The sequence below is a fragment of the Oncorhynchus clarkii genome, chromosome 29, assembly GCF_045791955.1.
Source record: "Oncorhynchus clarkii lewisi isolate Uvic-CL-2024 chromosome 29, UVic_Ocla_1.0, whole genome shotgun sequence".
NCBI classification, from domain to species: Eukaryota; Metazoa; Chordata; class Actinopteri; order Salmoniformes; family Salmonidae; genus Oncorhynchus; species Oncorhynchus clarkii.
Window position 1 is genome coordinate 32456604 of NC_092175.1, and position 26372 is coordinate 32482975.

The 26372-nt window shown below is 40.5% G+C and overlaps 3 protein-coding genes across 5 annotated transcripts; 2 read left to right on the forward strand and 1 right to left on the reverse strand.

Moving 5' to 3' along the window:
- Positions 1-3219: 3219 nt before the first annotated feature.
- On the forward strand, positions 3220-7287 carry LOC139388405 (palmitoyl-protein thioesterase ABHD10, mitochondrial-like). Its single transcript, XM_071135045.1, has 5 exons — positions 3220-3349; positions 4069-4250; positions 4371-4482; positions 4819-4956; positions 6072-7287. Exons 2-5 carry the CDS (start codon positions 4186-4188, stop codon positions 6411-6413), a joined length of 657 nt encoding a protein of 218 aa, XP_070991146.1. The 5' UTR covers positions 3220-3349; positions 4069-4185; the 3' UTR covers positions 6414-7287.
- A 3917-nt stretch (positions 7288-11204) lies between these two features.
- Positions 11205-13969, forward strand: LOC139388687 (transgelin-3-like). The gene is made up of 5 exons (XM_071135515.1): positions 11205-11316; positions 12191-12389; positions 12890-13064; positions 13315-13417; positions 13686-13969. The coding sequence occupies exons 2-5, from the start codon at positions 12210-12212 to the stop codon at positions 13825-13827; spliced, it is 600 nt and encodes a 199-aa protein (XP_070991616.1). The 5' UTR covers positions 11205-11316; positions 12191-12209; the 3' UTR covers positions 13828-13969.
- Positions 13970-14351: 382 nt separating this feature from the next.
- LOC139388686 (matrin-3-like) lies at positions 14352-24572 on the reverse strand. 3 transcript variants are annotated; one of them, XM_071135512.1, is made up of 21 exons: positions 24467-24572; positions 21366-21907; positions 21176-21237; positions 20994-21035; positions 20791-20891; positions 20638-20681; positions 20359-20475; positions 20104-20229; positions 19856-20020; positions 19492-19616; positions 18832-19384; positions 17668-17761; positions 17509-17528; positions 17247-17375; positions 17002-17124; positions 16725-16853; positions 16503-16633; positions 16130-16253; positions 15729-15876; positions 15482-15603; positions 14352-15188 (listed from the first exon to the last, which is right to left on the reverse strand). In XM_071135512.1, the coding sequence occupies exons 1-21, from the start codon at positions 24555-24557 to the stop codon at positions 15150-15152; spliced, it is 3027 nt and encodes a 1008-aa protein (XP_070991613.1). In that variant the 5' UTR covers positions 24558-24572; the 3' UTR covers positions 14352-15149. The 3 variants fall into 3 exon arrangements, with proteins under 3 accessions (XP_070991613.1, XP_070991615.1, XP_070991614.1); XM_071135514.1 differs by lacking the exon at positions 24467-24572 and adding an exon at positions 24205-24370; XM_071135513.1 differs by lacking the exon at positions 24467-24572 and adding an exon at positions 23226-23244.
- Between the last annotated feature and the right edge of the window lie 1800 nt (positions 24573-26372).

A 26372-nucleotide genomic window follows, 5' to 3' on the forward strand; every position in this document is an offset into this window, starting at 1 on the left:
GGGGGGGGTCAAAATTAAAATCAACAGTCAGTATCTGGTGTGGCCTCCAGCTGCATTAAGTACTGCAGTGCATCTCCTCCTCATAGACTGCACCAGATTTGCCAGTTCTTGCTGTGAGATGTTACCCCACTCTTCCACCAAGGCACCTGCAAGATCCCGGACATTTATGGGGGGAATGGCCCTAGCCCTCACCCTCCGATCCAACAGCTCCCAGATGTGCTCAATGGGATTGAGATCTGGGCTCTTCGCTGGCCATGGCAGAAATCTGACATTCCTGTTTTGCAGGAAATCACGCACAGAACGAGCAGTATAGCTAGTGGCATTGTAATGCTGGAGGGTCATGTGAGGACGAGCCTGCAGGAAGGGTACCACAAGAGGGAGGAGGATGTCTTCCCTGTAATGTACAGCGTTGAGATTGCCTGCAATGACAACAAGCTCAGTCCGATGATGCTGTGACACACCGCCCCAGACCATGATGGACTCTCCCCCTCCAAATCGATCCCGCTCCAGAGTACAGGCCTCGGTGTAACGCTCATTCCTTCAATGATAAACGCAAATCCGACCATCCCCCCTGGTGAGACAAACCCTTGACTCGTCAGTGAAGAGCACTTTTTGCTAGTCCTGTCTGGTCCGGCGACTGTGGGTTTGTGCCCATAGGTGACGTTGTTGCCGGTGATGTCTGGTGAGGACATGCCTTATAACAGGCCTACAAGCCCTCAGTCCAGCCTCTCTCAGCCTATTGCGGACAGTCTGAGCACTGATGAAGGGATTGTGCGTTCCTGGAGTAACTCAGGCAGTTGTTGTTGCCATCCTGTACCTGTCCCGCAGGTGTGATGTTTATAATATTTATAATATAATCTTTAAGATCAAATGGATCCAAAAAGATTCAAGAAATGATGATTGTATTTAGAATATAATCCCTAATTTAATATTCCAACAGATTAGTGGTCTAGAATTCTCACTCAAATGAAACTTTTATGTGGGTAAGATCCCTATTAATAAGCTTGTTAACTTTCATAAACAAGTACTTCTAACTTGGAACCTTGTGTATTTTTCCCCACATAGATGTACACTCTGGAATAATAAAGACATAAAATACATGTTTTTCCAGAACTGGTTTGACAACAGCATTATCTGGGTTTAACAATTATTGAATAATGATAGATAACTATTTGATTATCCAAAATTCATGAGAACACACAATGTTACATTCACTCCTGAGGAGTTTCAAATAGTTGTTAGAGCTATCATTAAAGCTGCTATTCTTCATTTAGGAGAATATAACAATACTCCAAGTGCAACTGTTGAGGATTTTGTAGCCTCAATACAGCTAGAAGGAATTCACATTTTAAACTATAAATGTAACAACATGTATATAAGAAAACTATGTCAAGATGTTACTATTCCCTCTGCTAAAATGTACTGGAATACAGCACTAGGACAAGTGAACTGGAACAAAGTCTTGTTGTTGTCTGGCAAATATTGACCAAGGTAAAGACAGTTTCAAGTTGGATATTCAACAGATATTTGCGCTTTCAAACCTCAATAGCTTTCAAACCATTTGAGCCACAGACTCCAAATAAGTGTCATGATGTTGGAAAAATTGCGCACATCATTGCACAGGTCTCATTATCACGATTTGGACATACATTTGCTTTCCAAAGCTAATAAACATGTGGAAATGTGAGCAGCATTTTCTATTCCTAGTTGAATTAGCTAGGGAGCGTAAACTAGGTACAAACTTTTTTTACATTCGAATTTCAATAGCTCCTTGGTCATGTGACCTACTTGACTCAAACAAGGTTCAGAATGTCCACTGAATACCCTTATGTATTGCACACCCTGTAGTTTGTCCATTTTCCTCTCACACGTTTTTACATGAATTTGTCAAACATTCAAATTTCAATAGCTCCTTGGTCATGTGACCTACTGACTTCAAACAAGGCTCAGAATGTACACTCAGTGGGCCTACACATTGCACACCCTTTAGTTTGTTCATTTTCATCTCACTCAATTTTACATGAATTTGTCAAACTTTCAAATGTCAATAGCTCCTTGGTCATGTGACCTACTGACTTCAAAATTCATGTAAAAACGTGTGAGATGAAAATGGATAAACTAAAGGGTGTGCAATGTGTAGGCCCACTGAGGGTACATTCTGAAACTTGTTTTAAGTCAGTAGGTCACATGACCAAGGAGCTATTGACATTGAAAATGTAGAATAATTCATGTAAAATCATGTGAGACGAAAATGGACAAATTAAAGGGTGTGCAATATAGAAGGGTAGTCAGTGAACATTCTGAACCTTGTTTGAAGTCAGTAGGTCATATGACCAAAGAGCTATTGAAATTCAAAATTGTAAAAAAATAATTTAAAATAGTGCTAGATGTAAATCGACAAAATAAAAGTGTGGGCAATGTGTGTCTATGCCATCGGGTTAGCTACAACCAGTTTTGAACGTTTTAGGAGTAATGGTTAAAGAGCTATTGAAAATTGAAACATTTGAATTGTCACTATGTTGATGGTCCCTAACTGCTGTTGGTGAACGTAAGGAAAACTACAGGCGAATATCCGTCGAATATCCAACTTAAAAATGTCTTTACCTCGGTCAAATACCGTAAATCTAAGGTGAAGTATCATATGAACTCATTCATAGAATCTACCCTGTAAAGACCTTTATTATACACAGATTCAAAATAGCTGTTGATAACAAATGTGTATTTTGTGGTTGTGACCCAGAAACTCTTGACCATTTATTTTGAGACTGTTCTTATGTCAGAAGAGTTTGGAGTGAGTTAGAAGACTTTATTTTAAAAGAAACGACTATTATTAGTAACTACTAATTATTAGTTATTAGTAGTTATTATTTAACGACTATTATTAACGACCTGACTTAACTTTCATTGTTAATTTGTTTATTTTTAATGGAAGATTATTTAGCCATAAAATGAAGTGGGCAGAGAACAAACCCCTTTTCACATGATTTAAGATAATTTCAAAATAATATTTCAATTCTATCAGTAAATGTAAAAAACTAAAAGCAATACGGACCATACAACTTTTTGACAAATTAAAAATGTATTTTGATATGTAATACCCCTGTTAGGTTTATGTACTCTTGTTTGTGTATTTCTGTATCTGTATTTGTTTTGTTCATCCAGCGCAGGGGTTGGCAGGACCCGGAACTGGAACGCTGGCTGACTAGCTAATCAGTCAGTGTCATTCAAATACACCAGCTAGTTCAATAAGGTCGGACTGTTGTCAGAATGGCGATGGCGTATATTCTAGTAAGGCGTTTCAGCAGGGTTTTCCAATTAAATGTCCAAAGACAATATATTATGTTTTCAGGTGAGTACTAGCTAAAAGTGTTTAATTCATGTCCCAACTATTACACTTTGAGTAATGCAGACTTCCATAAAAGCAATAACGTCAGGGGGGTGTGTCGCTACACCACTGTAGGAAATTAACGATACAATGAGTTAACTAGCTAGCTAATTAACCAATAGCTAAATCCTTAACGAAAAACGTATACTGGCTAGCTAACTAGACAGATTTTCAAACGAATGTTATTTCTACGAAATCATTGCTTCAAAAACAAAGTCTGTTGGCGTTAGCTACGTTAACGTTAGTTAACTAGTTATTTAACAAACTAACACTAGCCCAGCCAAGCAAGGCCAGCTAGCGAACTACAGTAGTTGGCTAATTTGATATAATGCATGGATTGGCTACATCGTCTTTTGCTGCACAACCCTAAATAGATAGCTAACTATGTAGTTACGGGAAAGTACCCTGTTAATGGGAACCTGGAGCTAACTCGCCAACAGTTATTTGTCAGTATTGGCTAACTAATGAGGGTTAACTAGCTAAGTAATATCTACATCTGTCAGAACAGAGCATGATTGGTCAGAGGTGTCGAACAAGAATCAAATCAATATTGGAGTCACAAACAAAACTGTTGTAAATCAACCTTGCACCACATGGCTATCATTGTAATCTCATGAAATCGTGTATTGCATGATTGACCTAGCTAATGGGTTGGGGAAGCATGTAATGTTTCTGTTTTACAGGAGTGAGACAAGTCTACAGTGCGTTATGCTACACGCCCAGACTGGCCTAAACTGGCTTATAGAAAAGTGAAGGGGAAGAGCCCAGGGGTAGTGTTCTTGCCAGGGTTTGCCTCAAACATGGGTGGGAAGAAAGCAGAAGCCCTTGAGGAGTTCTGCCAGTCACTAGGCCACTCTTACCTAAGGTAAGTTGGCTATAGTATTTTCAATTATTTAAAAAAATAGTCTCATTCATGCATACCAGTATGTCAGTCCTTCAATTAGTCAGGAAAACCAATTGTTACAGATGTATGTGGTCTTTCCAGGTTTGACTATACAGGCTGTGGGTCTTCTGAAGGTGAAATAGTAGATGGCACTGTTGGCACTTGGAAGAGGGATGTTCTATATGTATTGGACGAGCTTGTGGAGGGGCCACAAGTAAGTAGTTCCCCTCTGTTTCTATGATGAGACAAATTCTAATCAGCCAGTGTAATCCAAAGTATTGTTAGCTGAAATAGACCTGACCAGACTATTGTATAATAGTGTATAACCATTTGGGATGGTAGTTGATGTAAAACTGTTACATATTTCGTTGTGAATTGTCCACTGAGTTAACAATAAACCTCTGGAGGATTTTAGGGTTAATATACCTCGACTTGGCCTTCAGTTGTATAATAAGACTTTGGGTCCTCCGGCATGCGTAATTGACACGAGAGATCAGTGCTGTCATTTAGACGATCATTTCTTATCTAGTTTATTGTTCTGATTTTGCAGATTCTGGTTGGCTCCAGTATGGGCGGCTGGCTGATGTGCCTGGCAGCTATAGCTCGTCCAGAAAGAACTGCGGCCATGGTTGGCATCTCTACAGCAGCTGACCACTTTGTAACTGTCTACAATACACTTCCTATTGAGGTGAGTCTGCATTCAGAATAATCCATCTTGAGTTTTCAATAACCTTAACAGGCTCTGTATACAGACCCATGCACATTTCCCCTAATGACAGATGCTTGATTAAATGAGTCATATCAATACACTGAAGGTGGTTCAAAGGAAAGGGACATGTGCATTGTACAGGTAATTTCCTGTATTACTGAACATTGAGAGAGCAAACCACACACAAGTCAGAGTATATTATAAAGTACATATTTAATTATATGAGCTTCACCATAGCCCTGTGACTCTCAGATCAATTCAGTGTCTATAAATTAATTCTCTGAGTGCTTACAAAACAGTTCTTAGTATCATTTATAGCCAAGACACACTCATCTCAACTCGCATGACTAATAACAGATCTTAGGAACATTACACAAAGAACCTTTTACTTGAAAGAGGAGTATCCCATAGCTAGATAGCATTAGCTATACATTATTGTTCAGTTTGGTCTCCTGAACTAAGTTCATATCTCGTTCTTGGTACCACTTAGGACCAAAACATTACCTCATCCAATGGCATATATCAATTGTCAATTCTAGATACTCCCATCTCACATACACCCCCTCCTGGACAAGATCAGATCAGATCACAAGACAGTGAGCTTCCTAGGTCATATACTAAATCAAGATAAGGGCAACCTCAAAGGGTACATGCAATAGTTACAGACACATCCACATAAGAAGACAAGCCTCCGTTCTGTCCTCCTCCCCTTCTGATATTCTTCATAGTATCACATGGTTTAAACGATACATTGACATATGAAGACAAGCCTGATCTCCCCTCTCTGGGCCCCTAGTGACTAAGCCCTAGCAGAGAAGGGATAACTGCAAACTGCCAACAGTATTATCCAAAATAAGACATCCTAATGACATATCTCACATAAGCATTTTTATGTAAATAAAACATGTTATTTATCAATGTTACCTAACTAATTCTGATTCAGCCACGACAGTTTAATCTTGAAATTGCAAGAACAACATTTGGATCGAATTACAATTGAAACATCTTTACTAAGCACATTTTTTAAATGGCTGCCATCTTAGATAATGTCTTTACCCCCAAAATAAAATGGTATCGTTTTGTTGTCATTGTAGGTGAGGAAGGAGATTGAAGAGAAGGGGCAGTGGGTGGTTCCTACCAAACACAATGAGGAGGGCTCCATCACGTTCACCACAGAGTTCCTGAAGGAGGCAGAGCAGCACTGCGTTCTGCAGAGCCCCATTCCAGTGACTTGCCCGGTGAGGCTCATCCATGGGATGAAGGACCAGGATGTGCCTTGGCACGTCTCCATGCAGCTAGCTGAGCGTGTGCTTAGCAACGACATTGATGTCATCTTGCGCAAGCATGGCCAGCACCACATGGCAGAAAAGGAGGACATCAAGCTCATAGTCTACACCATCGATGACCTCATAGACAAGCTGACCACGTTGGTTTGAGTGACCAAATCAGGACAATGCTGTGGGTGACTCCTACCACCCCGACCCCAACTTTTCCGCACTCAGGCCGTTTGGTTCCCAATGCGTTACATAATCGAAGGTGCTATTGTACCAAACACACACTGTGAAGAAAATGAACTCTTGTGTTTTCTCCCGGCTCTCTCCATGCCTTTTTATTAGGATTTGTATTTACCATTGCCATGACACTTTGTTCCCACGACTACCAAACTTCTTGGGCCTGCTGTGAACAGTTTAGATTTAATCCCACAATGTGGTCTGATAAGTTATTCTGTTAAACCTTCAATGAGTAGGGATCACTCCTATTAGAGTAGCCCATCAGGTACAGATGCATTATGTCCATTTGTGAGACATTTATTTTATCCACTGTCAATTTTATTCAAACAAGTGTGATGTGCCTTTTGTTATATTGATGCATGTACTCTTAAAGACCAATAGGAGGCAGCAAATATCAGCACAGTATTTTAGGCACTTCACCATGGATTTGTATTATTATGAATCCCCATTAGCTGCTGCAGCTACTCTTCCTTGTGTTAAGGCAGTTATACGATGTCAGTTATGGTGTGGCAGTTCCACTATGTAACATGTCTCCAGCAGAGGAAGGAGGGGGGGGGGAAACGATCAGTTGAAAAATAACTTTACTCAACTGTTTGATTCTAATGCTGACGTCCATGCATTGCCCATTTCTTATGCTGTCTGTATTTTCTGTTTGGTTCCATTGCTGACAGAGCATATCTCTGTTTGTATTGATTTGTCCATGCCATTTCATTTTGCACATAAGGTCAGAACAGAATATTGACTGTATGACAACTCATGTAGAACTGAGCATTGTGTTATATTAAAATGTATTTTAACATTTTGGTGTAAAATATATATTATGGTGAGTGATTTTAGTGCAGTCCAGAATTATAACTTTTTATGTCATTTCAACAGTCACTCTGGGTAACTTTTCAATGTTGGCCCAGTTCATGTTGGTTTTGTTGCAAGTATTAGCCATTCCAAAATGACAAAGATTTCAAATAATGATTGAACAGTAGCATGAGATGGCCTGGTATGTTTGACTGGTCTAAGATGCACAAGTAATTAGGTGAAAAGCATTGCTGTGTAGGAAGCTCATGTTTTAGTATAGTCAACATTCTGATTTAACTGGATAAAATGCCATGTGTGGCTACTACGTCAAACAGTGATGGTAAGCTGTCATTAGTGTAATGTGACCCCAGATACACTGCCTAGCACATTGTCAGCTAAAAGTGGTTAGGACTTGATGTCATTGGTTTCCAACATACACTGCATTACCGAAAGTATGTGGACACCTGCTTGTCGAACATCTCATTCCAAAATCATGGACATGAATATGGAGTTGCCCCCCCCCCCCTTTGCTGCTACAACAGCCTCCACTCTTTTGGGAAGGCTTTCCACTAGATGTTGAAACATTGCTGCGGGGACTTGCTTCCATTCAGCCACAAGCATTAGTGCGGTCGGGAACTGATAAGCAATTAGGCCTGGCTCGCAGTTGACGGTCTAATTTATCCCAAAGTGTTCGATGGGGTTGAGGTCAGGGCTCTGTGCAGGCCAGTCAAGTTAATACACACCAATCTCGCCAAACCATTTCTGCATGGACCGCACTTTGTGCACAGTCATTGTCATGCTGAAACAGGAAGGGCCTTCCCCAAACTGCCACTTGTGAAGTGTGATTCATCACTCCAGAGAACGCATTTCCACTGCTCCAGAGTCCAATGGCGGCGAGCTTTACACCACTCCAGCCGACGCTTGGCATTGCACATGGTGATCTTTGGCTTGTGTACGGCTGCTCGGCCATGGAAACCCATTTCACGAAGCTCCCGTCTAACAGTTCTTCTGCTGATGTTGCTTCCAGAGGAATGTTCGGAACTCAATGAGTGTTGCAACCGAGGACACATGATTTTTACGTGCTTCAGCACTCGGTGGTCCCATTCTGTAAGCTCGTGTGGCCTACCAATTCGCAGCTGAGGCATTGTTGCTCCTAGACATTTCCACTTCACAATAACATCACTTGCAGTGGACCTGGGCAGCTCTAACAGGGAAGAAATTTGACGAACTGACTTGTAAAGGTGGCTGCCTATGACGGTGCCACGTTGAAAGTCACTGAGCTATTCAGTAAGGCCATTCTACTGCCAATGTTTGTTTATGGGGATTGCATGGCTGTGTGCACAATCTTTATGCACTTGTCTGCAACGGTTGTGGCTGAAATAGCTGAATCCACAAATTTGAAGTGGTATCCTCATACACTATAAATACAAAAGTATCACAACCTCTATCCGTAATGTTTCATCTTGTGAAATAAGTTTGTTTTCAACGTGTTCTATATCACAGTTACATGTTTCTAGGTGATAGTGTACTATGTTGCAGAATAGAAGGGCTAGCTCACTGTATAGTGATGCTAACAATGCATCTGAAGCTGACGCCGATAAGAAAAGTACCAGAACTTATGGATGAACATTTTAGGATGGGCCTAACACATTCGTTTCCACATTTTCACTTGTTTATTTCTCTCATACTGTACATCAGATAGGCCTCTTTTTTTATTTTTTTAAATGAGCCATTTCCAAACATGTGTAGTGTCTTGTTTCTGATGTATATTATACATACACACACACTGCTTTCCTTAATAAAAGCTCAATGTTGACCATTTTAAGAATGAGATATGCTTGTCCTTTACAGTAAATAAACCTAAATATTTGTCAAGTTGGAGTGGAAACCAAGTTTCTGTACAGGGTCTCTACTATGTGATCCTCAGTTCTAGACTTGTCTTTAAGAGCTTGAAAGCACCAGCCCAGCCAGACGACTTTGTGTGAAAGGCCTATTTCTATATCAGAGCTCTGGCACAAAAACAGGTTGCTAACTTGCAAGTTTGCTGGTATTCATTCCTATTCATTCCACACCTCCAGTGTTTTCAGCATTCCCGGTGAAAGAGAGTTCTGTTCCCTTCACATCCGTTTGTGAGATTCCAGCCCAGAGACTCTCACATGCCACAGAGCAACAGCTCACGTCTCCAGCTTCAGGTAAATCAAACTTATTTCTGCTACCTTTTCCAGAACTCCCTTAAATACCTTTAACAGGTTAGGTGGTTGAAAGCTATGAGATGTTGCAGCTGTGGTATATTTTTCCAGATGCATAATCAAGCTGTCTGATTTATTAAGGTTTGTGGGGAAACGTAGGCATATTATGTTAGTGTCATATATTGACAAAAACATGTTGTTTTGGTCATTTACACAACTGGATTAAGATTATATTTTTTCAGGTCAGAAGAAATCCCAAAATAAGATGTTTTATCAATTACTAAACAGAAATGTGCAATACCACTATTTTTTAACACTGGTTTTTGCTGCTTCATTCCTTAAGGTAGAGGAAGCTACTTGATTCATCAGACTGATGAGATCATCAGGATACTGGGATCCCAACCAGGACCAGTGGGCTTACCCTGTTCAAGAACAGGTGCCTCCACATCTACCATTGTATTGTGTGTATGGATTTTGTATTGCCTTTGACCAGTCCAAGCTTTCCACCTGTGTAAATATGTATGGGTGTTTGTTTGCATTGCCATGATATATTGCTCTCTCTACCCAAGGCCAATGAGCACTGGACACAACTAAGAAAAGATGCCAAGTATTACATGGATATGGGACACCTGATGTTCGACCACTCTATGGCTACTTAAGTCGCCCAAAAATAACCGTAACGAGACCCCAAACATGTCCTATTCAGAACACGCCTTACGAATTCATATAATGTGTAACTCTGCTGTTGGCATGCGTTTTTAAATAGTCAGATTGCATGTATGTCTTCCAGGGAAAACAACTGGCTCTTCTTTATGGAGATGCTGGGTAATGCTTGTATTTACCTTGACAGGTGGACAGTGACCGATGGTCAGTAGATGTGTTGTGGAGATGCTGAGCAGGCACAGTGTTATGGACAGTAGCATCACCTCCGTGAGGGTGGATGAACACAATCACTGCGCTAAATGTGCTTTCTCTACAGCGCTGTCCTTGACGTAAGAGTGTATAGCTTGCAGAATGCATTTACTGTATGTAGCCTATTATCCTGTTTATTCTGTCAAAATAAACAGTTAAAGGAAAATTATATTTTTTCGTATGTATGTTTAGTTTCTGCATATACGTTTTTTTTCATATAGCATATTTCTGTGACAAGCATTTAAGTAAGTATATGAATATAAACTATTTTATAGGAATTATAAACAATTATAAACATGTGGTTTCGTCGGGATGAAGGCAAATATGCCTTGATTCGACTGACTTTCGAATCAAACAGTTTCTTAAATAATCCCTCCTCTCTATGCCCGTGATACGTTGTCCCACCTAGCTATTTTAAGATGAATGCACTAACTGTAAGCCACCCTGGATAAGAGCGTCTGCTAAATGACTCAAATGTCAACGTACAACAGATCAATGTTTTGATCAACATAGAGAAAGCACATACACATAAACCATGGTAGTAAAATTAACTGGTAAAGATTATACACAAATCATGCAAATTGAATCATTGATGGCCTACAATATATTAATGAAATAATTGGAATGAACTCCCAGTAAATTATTGAAGGGTAATATAGTCCTGAAACCATTCCTGGACATTTCCACTGGATGTTGTGACGTTTCTCCCGTTTGGCCATGAATTCATTCCTTAAATGCCCTGCCAGGGGCGCTGAGGTATCACTGAACTCGCGTGGCTCTGAAAGCTGTGGCGAGTCCGAGAACAGTTGCTGAGTAGGGATGCTGAGCTTGGTACTGCACCCCTCAAAGATGTACAATTTGAACAGCATGTGACTGCAGAGCCGGACTAACGACCAGGAACGGAGAGAAGCGGACCATACATTCATTTAAAATTAGTAAGTAAACGAATGAAATGGAAAAAATAATGTCCTGAGACGAATGACATTCCGAAGGGGCCTAGATGTATTGCGCACGCTATAATAAATTAATCAATTTTGCTTGCACTTGCAGTATTTTCCCTTGGCGGGAGTGTATCCAGACCGTTTTGCCTAAGTTATTTCCATAGCTCGAATGTCCGAGAGGAACTTTATTTTTGGGGGGATCCATTTGCCTTTTGCCTATCTATGCAAGTGCATTATGGCGTTTCATAAATCCTGCCTTGGATATGCTCTCCAGTGGCGAGTGACACCGCACGCATCACGGGACCACTACGTATAATACATTTCTTTCATATTTACCTTGATTTTTTTTTAGAGAGAAGTATCACTCACACGGTTAAATTATACATTTCTCGATATGAAACTAGAGGTGTCCGAATATGAAGGAAATTGATGAACTTTACAACTACGTTATCTGCATCTCCTTGAAGTCAGAGGCTTACGCATGCCCGCATCTAGCTATATATAGCCTACATATGACATCAGAAATGAAAGCGCAGGGCGGGATTCTGAGTGAGCTGCATAGAGTACATTATTTATGAATACAAAGAATACACAGAGAGCAGTGAAATTTACACAGGCAGCCCAATTCTGATATTTTACCCAATTGTTGGCAAAGGAGCTGATCTGATTGGTCAAAAGACCAATTAGTGGAAAAACATATCAGAATTGGGCTGTCTGTGTGTGTTAACACAGCCATAGTTTATGGTTCCAGCAGCATAGGCCTACACGTCTGACATATCCTCAAACTAGATGGCAGTTCAATTGTTATGTATTGGCCCGCAATAATTGATTAAATTGAACCCTTTCCTTGCCGTCCCTCTTTTGGAAGGTCTCTAACTCTGGCAGCCATGGCTAACAGAGGACCCAGCTACGGACTGAGTAGGGAGGTTCAGGAGAAGATAGACCAGAAGTATATTCTGGACCTGGAGGCCAGACTGGTGGACTGGATCATCTTGCAGGTTGGGGGGAACATAGAGCGACCAGAGCCTGGGAGACTGAACTTCCAGAGCTGGCTCAAAGATGGAACAGTGAGTCTCTGAGCCAAACTCTGGTTGACGTAGGGCAGCAGGTAGCCTAGAGAGGAAGGCACATAGCGCTAAGTCACTATGGATAGAAGTGTCTACTAAAGGACTACAATTTAAACATAATCTCATGCCTTTACTGTATTCTAAACCTAACTCTTAAAGATGCAGTCCGGGATCTTTTGTACAACAAATTTGTTACATATTGTATGTGTGTATAACATGTCATATGGAAAGGATGAGTAGTGCAGAAAAAACGGAGACCCATTTTGACTTGTGAGCACCACTTTCAGAACTACTGGCTGAAATTATACACAAATTATGGAGCAGCACTTTAAAACACACATATACAGATCATCTCAGACTCTAATCTACCATGGTCATAATGTGCCATATTTGATAGCCTTGGGTATTATGGGGTTTCTCCTCCAACCAACCCCTGATGAGGCTGGCTGTGTGTAGGCCAGTTGTATCCTGTCATTACAACATTTCATATCTCGTTACAGATTCTTTGTAGGCTCATTAACAGCCTATATCCCCCTGGTCAAGAGCCCATAAAGAAGATCCCAGAGACAAAAATGGTCTTCAAGCAGATGGAAAAGATCTCCCAGTTCCTACATGCAGCTGAAGCTTATGGGCTGATCACCGGGGACCTTTTCCAGACTGTGGACCTGTGGGAAGGTACAGCTCTCCTAATACAGTGGTGATTCCACTCCAGCATAAACTCACATGCAGCAAACTGTTAGTTGTTATGTTAGATAACTTCAGGTATGTAAATATATTGGTTCAATATAATAACTTTCTGGAATGGATTACTTTGTCAAATCATACATTTTCTTCTACAAAAACAAATTTGCATTACAGTCAATGAGGACCAACTAAAGCCAAATATGATATTGAAATATCTGTCTGGTATGTTGCGTGACTACAGGGAAGGATATGGCTGCCGTGCAAAGGACCTTGTCGGCTCTAGGCAGTATGGCACTCACAAAGGATGATGGTCAATATCGTAGTGAACCTGATTGGTTTCATAAGTAAGAAACTAATCAATTAATTATGTTTGTAATGAGTCCTACAAAACAGCAAACATGGTCCATTTCTTTATTAGATACCATTCTAAAATGAACTATTTACAATGAGTCTCATTACCCAACACCCACTACCTCTCTCATCTGTTTGTTTATGCATCCATGCTATTACTGTAGGTGTAGGCCTTCCTATCTGACATAAATTGGAATCTCTCTTGTACAAACATCTATCACTGCAGGTAACTAACCAGTTGTGTCTCTCCTGTGCTTTCAGGAAAGCTCAGGGAAACCGGCGGGAGTTTTCTGAAGAGCAGCTGCGTCAAGGCCGTAGTCTGATTGGCATGCAGATGGGCGGCAACTCAGGGGCGTCTCAGTCTGGCATGACAGGGTACGGCATGCCACGCCAGATAATGTAAAAATGTCACTTGGCTCCCCTATACGGATCCAAAGTTGCTCTCTCATTAGCTCAGGGGCAGCGTGAAGTTTCCCTGATGATCTCTCTATAGGGGCCCTAGATGTCACTTCATACTGAAAATCTGAGCGCTCTAATGGAGCTTTACAGACATCCTTCAAAAAAAACTTTTATGCGCACAGTGGCTGCAGCTGCATTTACACAGGCAGCCCAACTCTGATATTTTTTCCACTAATTGGTATTTTGACAATCACATATCTTTTTCCAGAGGTGATCCAATTGGTCAAAAGACCAATTACTGGGGGGAAAAAAAGATCAGAATTGGGCTACCTGTGTAAACAGCCTTCCCTCAGTTACATGGTCAGGTGTCATTTCGATCAGTGCGGATATATGTTGTCTGTGAATCAGACTGGTGTTCCAAGGTTTCTGTCAACACAGTTGTGACATGACAGCATGGAACTGTGCCATTGTCCAAGAAGACATTTTTGGTTATTTAGGAAAGTCATTGTAATGATAGTCACAATAGTATTACATTACAGTATTCTTTATTCAGGTAATTTACAGCACGACTAGTCTTATTTTTTACTACAGTGTGGAATGTGAACGCTATACAGCAATTTTCTTTCACATAACTTGGTTGCATGCTAATGTTCAGTATTGAATGTATTTTCTGGTTTAATTTATATTACTTAATGTACACAGATGTATGAGTACTGTGTGAAATGTATCATGTTATATATTTACAGAATTTTCCCCCAATTGGTTTCAAAATCCTCTAAGCCTCTATGGATTAAATCCTTCATGATGGTTTGGACTGAAAATCTCCCCCATTTGTCCTTTCCTCAAGCGAATTGCTGCTCCTTGCGACAGGGTAGGTGAATCTTAGCCAGCTCGCTGTCACAGTCAAGCACCAGATGGTTCTTTGCTCTCTGGGTTATGGCAAATTCTGTAGTTCCAGCCAATCCTGTGCACATGTCCTAGTCATTGATGACAGTTAACCATTGAAAAACATTAACCATAGACCTGTCAAATAAGGTTCAGAGTAAATGTTAGCCATTTCAGAAGCAACCAATTTAATTCCAGAAGTCAAAGAATACATCAAGCAAACATTTGTTTATTCAATAAGAGGAAACTATATCCAGGTACTATTATTAACCACATAATGGGACTACATTTTGTAATAGGCTGCATTAATTCATTTCAAATGGATAACATAATGCTGTCAACAGTAACAGGAAATACTGGAATGTTAAAACTGGACAGAAACATTTATACTAAAAATGGCCAATCTTCCTCTGGGAAGACTACAGGTGGACAGCAACCCTCTCAATCAGCTACGGGCTGTTTATCTTCATCCATCTTTCTCTGAAAAGAAAATCAGTGGGATATTCAAATGGGAGTATTAACTCAATACCAAGAACACCAGCTAAAACAGATCCCCTAAAAAGTCTCATATCTTTCCATTTGGTCAATGGAAACAATGTTTCCCTATGAAGGTGATGATTATTCAAGATATTTATTGTTAAGAATTAACATTTGACAGTGAAACCTGAAGAATGTTGAGAATGTATTGTGGGCTCCAAGGTCAACTACATTTTCTTACCAATACACCACAAAGTAAGGATTCATAAGAATGACTTGTTACAGTTGAAAATTACCTTCAGGTTTAGGTAATGTGCCTCACTGCTACAGTGGACTGATTTGGCTGTTTTCTCATTGGTGTAGAATATGTTGCACAGCTTGCAGAAGAATCCGGTCCTTGGCACCAGATAGTCTAACCCTGCAAATAAAAGGACAGAAAAAAACGTAACTTGTTTTTGTCCTCCCTGATATCCCCATCACCCATGATCATAAAAAACAGACAGCCAAACTGAAACAGAAGTCAGTATCTCTCTAGTCTCTTACCAACTGGGTTGTTGGGTTGATAAGGACCCAGAGGCTCCTGCTGCTTCTTCTTCTCCTCTCCCTCTGGTACAGCTTTCACACCACTGGTCTCCTCACCCTCAAGGTCCACACAGACCCCCTTACTATCAGACACAGGTCGCTGGACATCCTGGCCATACAAACACAATCATGTCTATCACATATTCATTCTATTCAGCCTGAGATTGCGAGGCCAACACCAATAAATCATTTCACTATTCTCTGTGAAGCGTATTAACTGACTACATCTTGACTAACTGGGCAACTATAAAAGTATTATTCACAGAAATGCCTAAATACATAAATATTTCAGCAAGCACTTCACTAAACAAGGTAATCTCTCACCTCATTTAAATTGGGGAAACAAAATTATAGCAAATAACCTTCTCTTTCACCACTGGAGAGTGGCTTTTGGCTGACTGGCCATTAGTCTCATCTCCATGGCGATCTCTTGTTCTTCTGTTGTTCTGACTGGCCAACCACAGCTCATACTTGACTGGAGGCTTCCTGTATCCAGAGTACAGAATACAAGATCAACCCAGTACTTGAACTCATACAGTCCAGTTTAACCATATAAACACAATATTATTGTATCTGAGATTGATATCAATTGGAAGAATGAAGTATTCAACTAGCAGTGGACGTTGGCTGGGTAGGATATCAGCATTCTTCAAATTCAACTTGAACTCATTTCCATCATCTACTCTGCTGCACACTTCCACTGTATATTCTTAGGGGCTATTGAAAATTACCTACCAGGATATCAGTGAGTCTCCCTTTTTGCACAAACTGACCCTTATCAGGGTGCCGTAAAATCTGGGAGGACGTTGGAAGCACTTCTTCACCATTTTCTGAGCGGCTTCCACACTCTCAAACTGGATATAACACTGGAGGGGGGAAAGAAGAAAAAAGTGATTCCTTTACCAACAGAAAAACACATCACGTCCTCCCTAAAGAAATGGGCTGGTGAAACCTTACCTTTCTATGAACCCAGTTCAAATGATAGCCAGTGATTTTCCCAAAAGGTTGGGCAAGCCGTAACAGAGAGACGTCCGAGTACTTCTGCCGTGGAAGCAAACAAATGTAGATGGATCTCCCACTGGGACTCTACAATGACAGAAACAAAGTCACATTACACATAATACTAATCTTTGTGTTACAAATATTGACTATATGCTAGGTGTGTAGCTTAGCTTATTACAATTAATTCATCAAATGCATAACGTGTAAAGCATAGGTACTACACCAAACCAACCTCCAACTTTTTCTGTGAATAGCACATTCTAATATCGACAGGTTTCCCCAACAACTGTCCTTTGCCTTTGTAGAATTTCACCATCTTATGCGCTTCATCGGTAGTATCAAGCTCTAACCATCCCTGCAAATATAGAAAAAGCACAACGGCATACAAACTATGATAACATTATTTCCATCCCATAAACAAACTAGATAACTGATCCCCAAATAACATATGGGCAAGTAACATAATTATGAACCTACCTCCTGTCTGAAGAAGGATATGGTACGGTTTACAACTTTCACGTTTGCTCGCTCTGCCAGTTTCAAGATGGCCACCTCTACGTCTCTATAGCCCTTTCTGATTGGGCTAATATGGACAACTTTTCCATCCTGTAGAAAACAGTCTTACTGAGCAACCTACTAGCAATAATGTTGGATAAAACTACTTCTACATTTTTGATACATTCCAACTACACGTTTCTAAATGAACCATGTAGTCTAGTGAACCATGTAAAATACCAACCCATGAAGAATCCTTTGACTCTGCAAATAAAAAGAAAGGTAATTTGTATAAATTATGATATGCAGATTGTCTTTATTTGTTTTCCACACGGGCAGAACAACAGTAATAGTTATGTCCTTTGCTGCCAAGTAAGAATGTTTTTCATCATTCATTACTTACCCATTGACGTGTCCTCTCCAGTATCATTGTCGAGTTCATCCAATGTAACAAAATCATCCATGTTATCAGGGAAATCCATGTCATCCATATCGTCCTGTTGGAATAAGTACAGAACATCAATAAGTTAAAGAATTAAGAATGTTTCAAGTTCCAAAGTGCTGCAACAGAACCACATCGAATCTCATGATAAATATTTATGAGGTTGTTATGGGAAACTGTCAAAAGCTGCTCAAACACTGAAGATGTAAGTATGCAAAACTGTATTCAATGGTCTTGAACTATGATGAAGATCCATATCTCTTAAAGCTAGGACATAAATCCTGTGGCTGCACTATAACAAATCGATAGACAGCTTCAAATCGTATTAAAACCTGTTGGTCAGATCAACATGTTGATCAAACCAGTTAAGGCTGAACAGCTACTCATCCATACATCAAAAATGTCTGGCTGACTGGCTGTGCTTCAACGCTGTGCCACTTGAACTCAGTCCTACTATGGGAGCCTTAAGCACCTGTTCTGGATTACTACTGACAGGCTATATTTTCAGGAACTTGTACAGAGATGATTTGATCACCTTTGATATTCAACCATGAAAAGTAAAGAGAAACCCTTCAGAGCTGATCTCCATCATTTAACTGATGGAATGAATAAACCATGAGCATGTCATTAAGCCTACATAGAGATAAGCCATGTCATTAAGCCTACATAGAGATAAGCCATGTCATTAAGCCTACATAGAGATAAGCCATGTTATTAAGCCTAGATACATTGCATGTTATGCTACCAAGCAAACTCAGTATTCCAACAATCCATGACTGAAACCGGGCATTGCCGACATGAGTCACAGAAAACATCTCGACTGTTTGTCTGCGTTGACGAGGTTCAATCTGAGCTTCAATCACAAGTGTCAGATCGATTTGATTTGCCACTGAAACCATTTCAGTGGTTCTACGCATAAGATGCCCACATCTGTTTCAACTGATCAATGGAGGATCTCAACCAAACTACATTCACTGGAATGCACTCAGAACTTCAACCAAGCTGCTTTAAGAACCCATTGCTGGGAACCAACATCTTGTTTACTCGACAAAAACGTATTTTCAATTCTGCGAACAATGCCTTTGTTGGTTCAGGTCACACATATGAATGACAATAATTCCTTACACCATGTTCATGAAAGCTCTCCTGTTCCATCATGTCCTCCATTGAGACGTCAGCATCACACAGAGCTGGATCATCGGCAGCCTTTAGGTCAGAATCCACCAAGGTATTGTCTGCCAACAATTCTGTGCTTTCAGGTTCCCCCTTATCTTTAGAGTCAGCCACCAGAGAGGCACTTTTGGAAGGAGCAGAGTCGTTAGTATCAGCTCCAAACTTATCTAACAAGCTTTGGTCATCTTCAACCTGGACGCTCTCTTTGTCTGGTTCTTTGTTTTCCAAATCAATGTCCTCCCCCTTTCTCTCATTCTTGACCACCTCAATCGTTTCCTTGATCTGATCGTCCTTGATGTCCTGCTTTACCTCTTCCTTAACCTCCTCTGAGGAGCTTTGTTGACCTTTTCCTTGTTCCACCACTTTCTCAGCAGGTTGTTTGCCTGTACTGGATCCCTCTTTGTTTGTGGAGTTTGAGTTCTTGCTGGTCTCCTCGCTCTTCTGTCTGCTGCTTTGGCTTTTACTGGAATCTGTTCTTCTGGATGTGGTGGAGTCAGGACTTTCTCTACAAGGCAAAAACCATTGAGGTAAACTTCCCTGACACAAACTTCCCGACGAGGCCCACAGGAAAATTGGTCTGGCCGCCATTGCCCCAGGTGGACTCTTACTTACCTCAGACGCTTCAGTGACGATGACAAGCTGACTTTGACACTCTTTCCATTGATCTTGAGGGGGTTGGAGTGGTAGTACTTCACCATAATGTCAGCATCCTTCCAATCTACCATCTCAATCAGGGCCTGCAGATGGATAAGGAAGAATGTGTAAGAGAAAGCTAGAGGTGGTGGTTAATAATGGAGGTGTGTGTTGATTGATCTACTCCAGTCATACAATTCCATGCTATTCTGAACTTAAAATAGATACACTGCATTGTTCCATTGTTTTAATAATGTTTTTCTATTTGAAAGAGACATTTTGAAGATTTGATTGATCACAAGCAATATGGAATTGATTAAATTCCATATTGCTCAAACCTTACCTGATCACTTAAAAATGACGAATGTCGCACATCCCCAAACATCTTGGCAAGATCGAGAATCTCAGATTCTCTTTCTTTCCCAGGAGATACACGGGAAAAACAAACTACTGTACTGCTAACTTGTTTGTTGGGGCGTTTTCCTGGTGGTTCATCCGACCTTGGTGTCTAAAGGAAAAAACAAGCTCATGCTGGGAATTCTGTGATTAAGAATACAGAATCTCTAACTTTTAAGAGGCAGGTGCACTTACATAAATACTGCACACTACAGGTGACAGGTACAGAGTCAAACCATTTCCCTTCACAATAGCTTTGCTTTCACTGTAGTGATCCACCATATTGACTGCCTCTTTGTGCGAACTCAACTCCACAAAGCCCTGGAATAAAAAACAACAGTGAATCTGCCAATAGACAAACTACACAACATAAAATGTTTTTAAAAAAAAGACAGAACGTTAAGAGTTGAGTGTTTAAACTTGAGGTTCTTAGCCATTTGTGTAACTTACCTTGCAGGGGAACACCAGATGTTTTACAACTGTGCCGAATGGCTTAGCCAAAGTCACCAAGTCTTCAACAGCAACAGACCCACGGGGATATTTAGCGACCACTACCTTTGTGCCAGCCTGATGCAAAAGATAAGATCACACATTCAAGCATGCATTTCATTTTTATTGAACCTTTATTTATTTAGCATGTAGACTTAAGAAAATAAACTACATTATAAGAAGTGAATGGAAAAAATGCTTTATTTATTAGACAACACAAGGACACAGAAGGGGCCTTACCTTGGGCTTCAAATGGTGTCTTTCTGGTGCAGACCAGACTTCACCTAAAGATGAAAACATGTAAAAAAAAGATTACATTTTCAAGTGGTTTGCCATTGGGCCTTATTTGGTCTAGCTCAAACTTGACATTAGGACAGGACATTAGGTTATCACCTCCTACACGGTCTGAGCTATGTTGTCTCTTGTAAGGCATAGCAGGACGTGGCGCTCTTCTGGGCGGTGAATTAGCATCTCTACTTGGGATGGAAATTGGTCTGGAAGATAACAAACAGTGCTAAGTAAGAACAGGATGGCTAATTGTTTTACATTATGACATGCTTGTTTTCACCATGAAGCTTTTATTTCATGACCCTCACATGTTCTTCCCTTGGACATCTTGTTTTTCCCAATCTGGGAATCTGTAAAAAAAATGTTTTTAAAGAAGACAAAAACAAATCAAATTTGAATAAAACCAGGTAATAGGAAATACCTCTGCTGATTGATTTTGTGATCTGCATCAGTTTATTTTCTAAGTTTGACTTTGCATTTAAACACTTACAGACGCAAGAGTTCCCGACAGCCCTCTGCATGGCGTAATCCATTGAGATGATCCTTCCATTGCTGTGAAAAAAGCAAACTCATATAAAGCAAAAATGAATGTCATTACGAAAGTTTGAGTGTTCTGATTAAAAGCATATACTTGTTGACACACTCCAACAGCAAGAGTATTGAAATATAACAAAGCTTACCTTAGTAGAATTCAACATACAGAAGCATAGCGAGCATGTGTGTGGGTAAATGTTGGGTACAACTCCTTGAAAATCTTCCAATTGATAGGAAGAAGGTTGGCTGTCTGATGTCTTTTCCGTTGAGGGCCTAGTGTGGTGGGAATCTTTTCTTGCCTCGGCCTGCTCTGGTCGCACCTCTACTTTCTTATAGTCAGTGTCACTATGGCTGCTTGACCGGAGACGGAATGCAGGGGGACTGTCCAGTTTGCCGCGGTCTTTAACATCTGTATCCTCTTCCTGTCCGTCTCTCTTTGGGGAGGGCTCTCCCTGCTCCTCTTGCTTGGCTCGATTGGCCTTCAGTTGCATTATCAGATAAGGCAGTGTCTCCACACTGATCTCGTTCTCTGGAATCTTGGCCAGAGCATCCACGTCTTCTGGAGAGAGCCCCAGAGTGGCATATAAATTCATAGCACTCAATGCTCCATCACCAGATCCTTTGCGTGCAGAACTTTGACCCTCACTGCCCGCCATCCTCAAATTTCCAGGGCACACAGAAGTGTATTCTGAAATGGGAGAATAGTTTGGATTCAGTCATTTCAACAGATGGCTAAAGTAATGAGTGTAACTGTGATGACTGTGGGCGGAGTGCACTTCCGACTACATCAAGCCACTGTCAGCCGATACAAAGAAACAGGTTGTATTTGACTGTTTTATTAAAATGTATGGATTTCAGTAGCAGACTAAACTACACGATTTAAGATGAAGTTGAGCCATGAAGTTAAATCCGCTTTGTGTTTTGTTTCCTTTCCACGATATATCAATATTTTTATCATCCCGGCCCTAACAACCGTGATTTTCAGCGCCGAATGAATAGCCCACATTTATAATTTATATATAGCAGGTTTTTTAAGGTCCAAATACTTTGGTCTGCCTGCTTCATGTTATTATTTTTGCCATGGAAAAAATATTGCGATACTGGTATCATCCCGGCCGTAGTAGTTTTTTATAAAACTTCATAGCTCCAGTCCGTCCACACTAGTTGCCGCTTAACTCCATCATCCTAAATCGTGGAGTTGAGTCACCTGGGATTTCAGTAGTGATGGGACATTGAGGCTTTCTGAAGGCTTTAGTGCTTTCACCAAATTGGTAACAGAGAAACTGAGCTTTGTGCAGAAAAACAGAGCTTCATTATTTGTTCACAATACACATTAGTGACATCTGCTGATCAGCAATAGCAGCGGGGTATTTTTTTCTCCATTGTTTTCATTCTAACACTGTGGCTCAGCAGTAAGTGTTTGGCTTTAGTAGCCTGTAATCAGTTGGAATACCAGGTTTGCATCTTACATCATGCTTCCCTTTTTGCCTTCAAGTTGACTATTTCTGAAAAACTAAATCTACGGCAGTATTTATGACGCTTAAGACAGACACGTATACTATAATAAATAAAACAAATTATTTGAACAGGGCAGAATGAACATTTTTCAAAATAGTGTGCCAACAAGATTCAAACTCATACGCTCACGTCCCTGAATGTTCCATAGCCATTCCTCTACCTGCTAAACTACCTGTCAGGTAAACGTTTGTTTACAATCCTAACTATATTTGTAAGTACGTGTGCAATTTTCAAAATGGTGTGCCATCAACAAGATTCGTCCTCATACCCTCACGTCCCTGAATTAATCAATAAGGCCCCAGGGGATGTGGTACATGGCCAAAATACCATGGCCATGGGCTGTTCTTAACCACGACGCAATGCGGAGTGCTAGGAAACAGCTCTTAGTCATGGTATATTGGCCATGTATCAAACCCCCCAAGGTGCCTTATTGATATTATAAACTGGTTGCCAACTTAGAGCAGTAAAAAAAAATGTTTTTGTCATACCCATGTTACGGTATAAAGGGCTCGAACCACCCAGTTTCTGATGTTCCATAGCCCCTTCCTCTACCTGCTAAACTACCTGTCAAGTAAAAGTTTAAGCGAGGTAGAGGTCGATGTTTGAAAACAGCTTGGAATCGAAAAAAGCACCGGAACCAGGTAGAAATCAGTTGGATCTCTCAACTCAAGGTTTGAAAAAGCACGTGATCAAACGAAGTTTCGGACGCCATTGATGACGTACTTCTGATAACGTGATACACCCATAAGCACACTACTTCGCGATTTCGACGCATGCCTAGCCGCCGGAGCACCGATATCAAACGTAACTAGGCACACTACAAAGGTTTACGTGTTACAGTTTAACAATTATCGGCTGAGCGACTCGATGTAGTCGAAAGTTCAGTCCGCAAAGTAGTCTCCGATCATCTCCATTGATTTCACGTACATCGTGGAGTTAAGAAAAAGCTCAGCTAGTTGCTGGTTGGGTCAAAAAGTATAGGCCCAAATTGAGACTCCTTAGCATTGACTGAATGCCTACCATCTTCAATTCATTCCATGGTTAGCTTGATCGTCTTCATTTGCAATGAGCAATTTGATGTCCCTTGCTGAAAAAAATACGTTTCCTAGAATATTGTTGCACGCTAAATAAATACATTCTCCATGGTGGAGGCCTTCAATACAAGAGCTTTGTTGTTAACGTTAGCTACTCATCTTTAACTCTGCAAAACGAAGCTCAATATCGTCTTACCCCCCTGATAAAAAAATATTAGATATCAACCAAGCGCTATGTCAATGTATTGTTAGTTACTAGCTGGTGTTACCAAGCTGCACGCAGCACTTGGGAATGCGGCCCGCTAGCATGCAAGAAGTAGTTTACCAAAGCTTTCTCGAAAATTAAGCAATATCAGATTTTTTTGGCCTGAATGTTTGAGCATGAAGATCAACTACTACGTTGAATTCAAATTGTGATTGCTGTAAAACATACCTTTAAAGAAGTCCCCTTTCAGGTATTTCGTAAAATGTTCTAGCTAGTGGCTACAGCACAGTTTAAGTCCTATAACGTTACAGTCTGGCTAATCGTTTTTTCCTGCACCACAAAGTGTGCAGGACGGTAAGCAAACGTTTTCATTGGTCAGTTTAGGATGTATGTCAACGGAGAACTTCCGCTCTGTCGTTTTGAAGGCAGAGTGGAATATTTGGTCACAAGTCACTCACTATTCAGAAACACAGACAAATATTATTATTACCTTCATTCAGGATGCCCACACACTTGCGCAATCTGAATTTAGGGGTAGACGTAACATAGTAAACTGAAGTATGGAATACTTCAATAAGCATGATATGTTACGTTTCGTATGCTACAATATGCATTCAATTGTGGATGTCCATTATTCATTTCTTATGATAGTGTAACGACCCTGGGTTTATAAACGCGGATATCGACTCTGTCGCACGAGCACGCTTTTACAGCACAGTCGACAGCACACTGGACTTCGGGCTAGAAGTTCGAGGGTTCGAGACCTGCTTCCCTGACTGTTTCATTACAATATGTTACGATTTATAATCCGTATGATGTGCTATGAATTGCCATATATGTTATATGTTACAAATTTGTAAAACATATACACTACCTTGAAACATTTTGGGGTCACTTAGAAATGTCCTTGTTTTTGAAAGTAAAGCAATTTTTTTGTCCATTAAAATATCATCAAATTGATCAGAAATACAGTGTAGACATTGTTAATGTTGTAAATGACTATTGTAGCTGGAAACGGCCAATTTCTTTTATGGAATATTTACATAAGCGTACAGAGGCCCATTATCCTGTGTTCCAATGGCACGGAGTGTTAGCTAATCCAAGTTTATCATTTTAGAAGGCTAATTGATCATTAGAAGGCCCTTTTGCAATTATGTTAGCACAGCTGAAAACTGTTGTTCTTATTAAAAAAGCAATACAACTGGCCTTATTTAGACTAGTTGACTATCTGGAGCATCAGCATTTGTGGGTTCGAATACAGGTTCAAAATGGCCAGAAACAAATAACTTTCTTCTGAAACTCATCAGTCTATTCTTGTTCTGAGAAATGCAGGCTATTCCATACGAGAAATTTCCAATAAACTGAAGATCTCGTACAACGCTGTGTACTACTCCCTTCACAGAACAGATCAAACTGGCTCTAACCAGAATAGAAAGAGGAGTGGGATGCCCTGGTGCACAACTGAGCAAGTGGACAAGTACATTAGAGTGTCTAGTTTGAGAAACAGATGCCACACAAATCCTCAACTGTCAGCTTCATTAAATAGTACCCGCAAAACACCAGTCTCAACGTCAACAGTGAAGAGGCGACTCCGGGATGCTGGCCTTCTAGGCAGAGTTGCAAATAAAAAGCCATATCTCAAACTGGCCAATAAAAATAAAAGATTAAGATGGGCAAAATAGGTGTTCGGATCACAAAGAAGAACATTCATGAGATGCAGAAAAAATGAAAAGATGCTGGAGGAGTGCTTGATGCCATCTGGTGGTGGTAAGGTGGGAGATTTGTACAGTGTAAAAGGGATCTTGAAGAAGGAAGGCTATCACTCCATTTTGCAACGCCATGCCATACCCTGTGGATGGCGCTTCATTGGAGCCAATTTCCTCCTACAACAGGACAATGGCCCAAAACACAGCTCCAAACTATGCAAGAACTATTTAGGGAAGAAGCAGTCAGCTGCTATTCTGTCTATAATGGAGTGGCCAGCACGGTCACCAGATCTCAACCCTATTGAGCTGTTGTGGGAGCAGCTTGACCGTATGGTACATAAGAGACCATCAAGCCAATCCAATTTGTGGGAGGTGCTTCAGAAAGCATGGGGTGAAATCTCTTCAGATTACCTCAACAAATTGACAACTAGAATGCCAAATGTCTTTAAGGCTGTAACTGATGCAAATAGAGGATTCTTTGACAAAAGCAAAGTTTGAAGAACACAATTATGATTTCAAATCAAAATCATTATTTATAACCTTGTCAACGTCTTGACTATATTTCCTATTAATTTTGCAACTCATTTCATGTATATATTTATGGAAAACAACAACATTTTTAAGTGACCCAAAACTTTTGAACGGTAGTGTATGTTATGAATTCCAATTTGTTGTGGATAACGTGAGCTA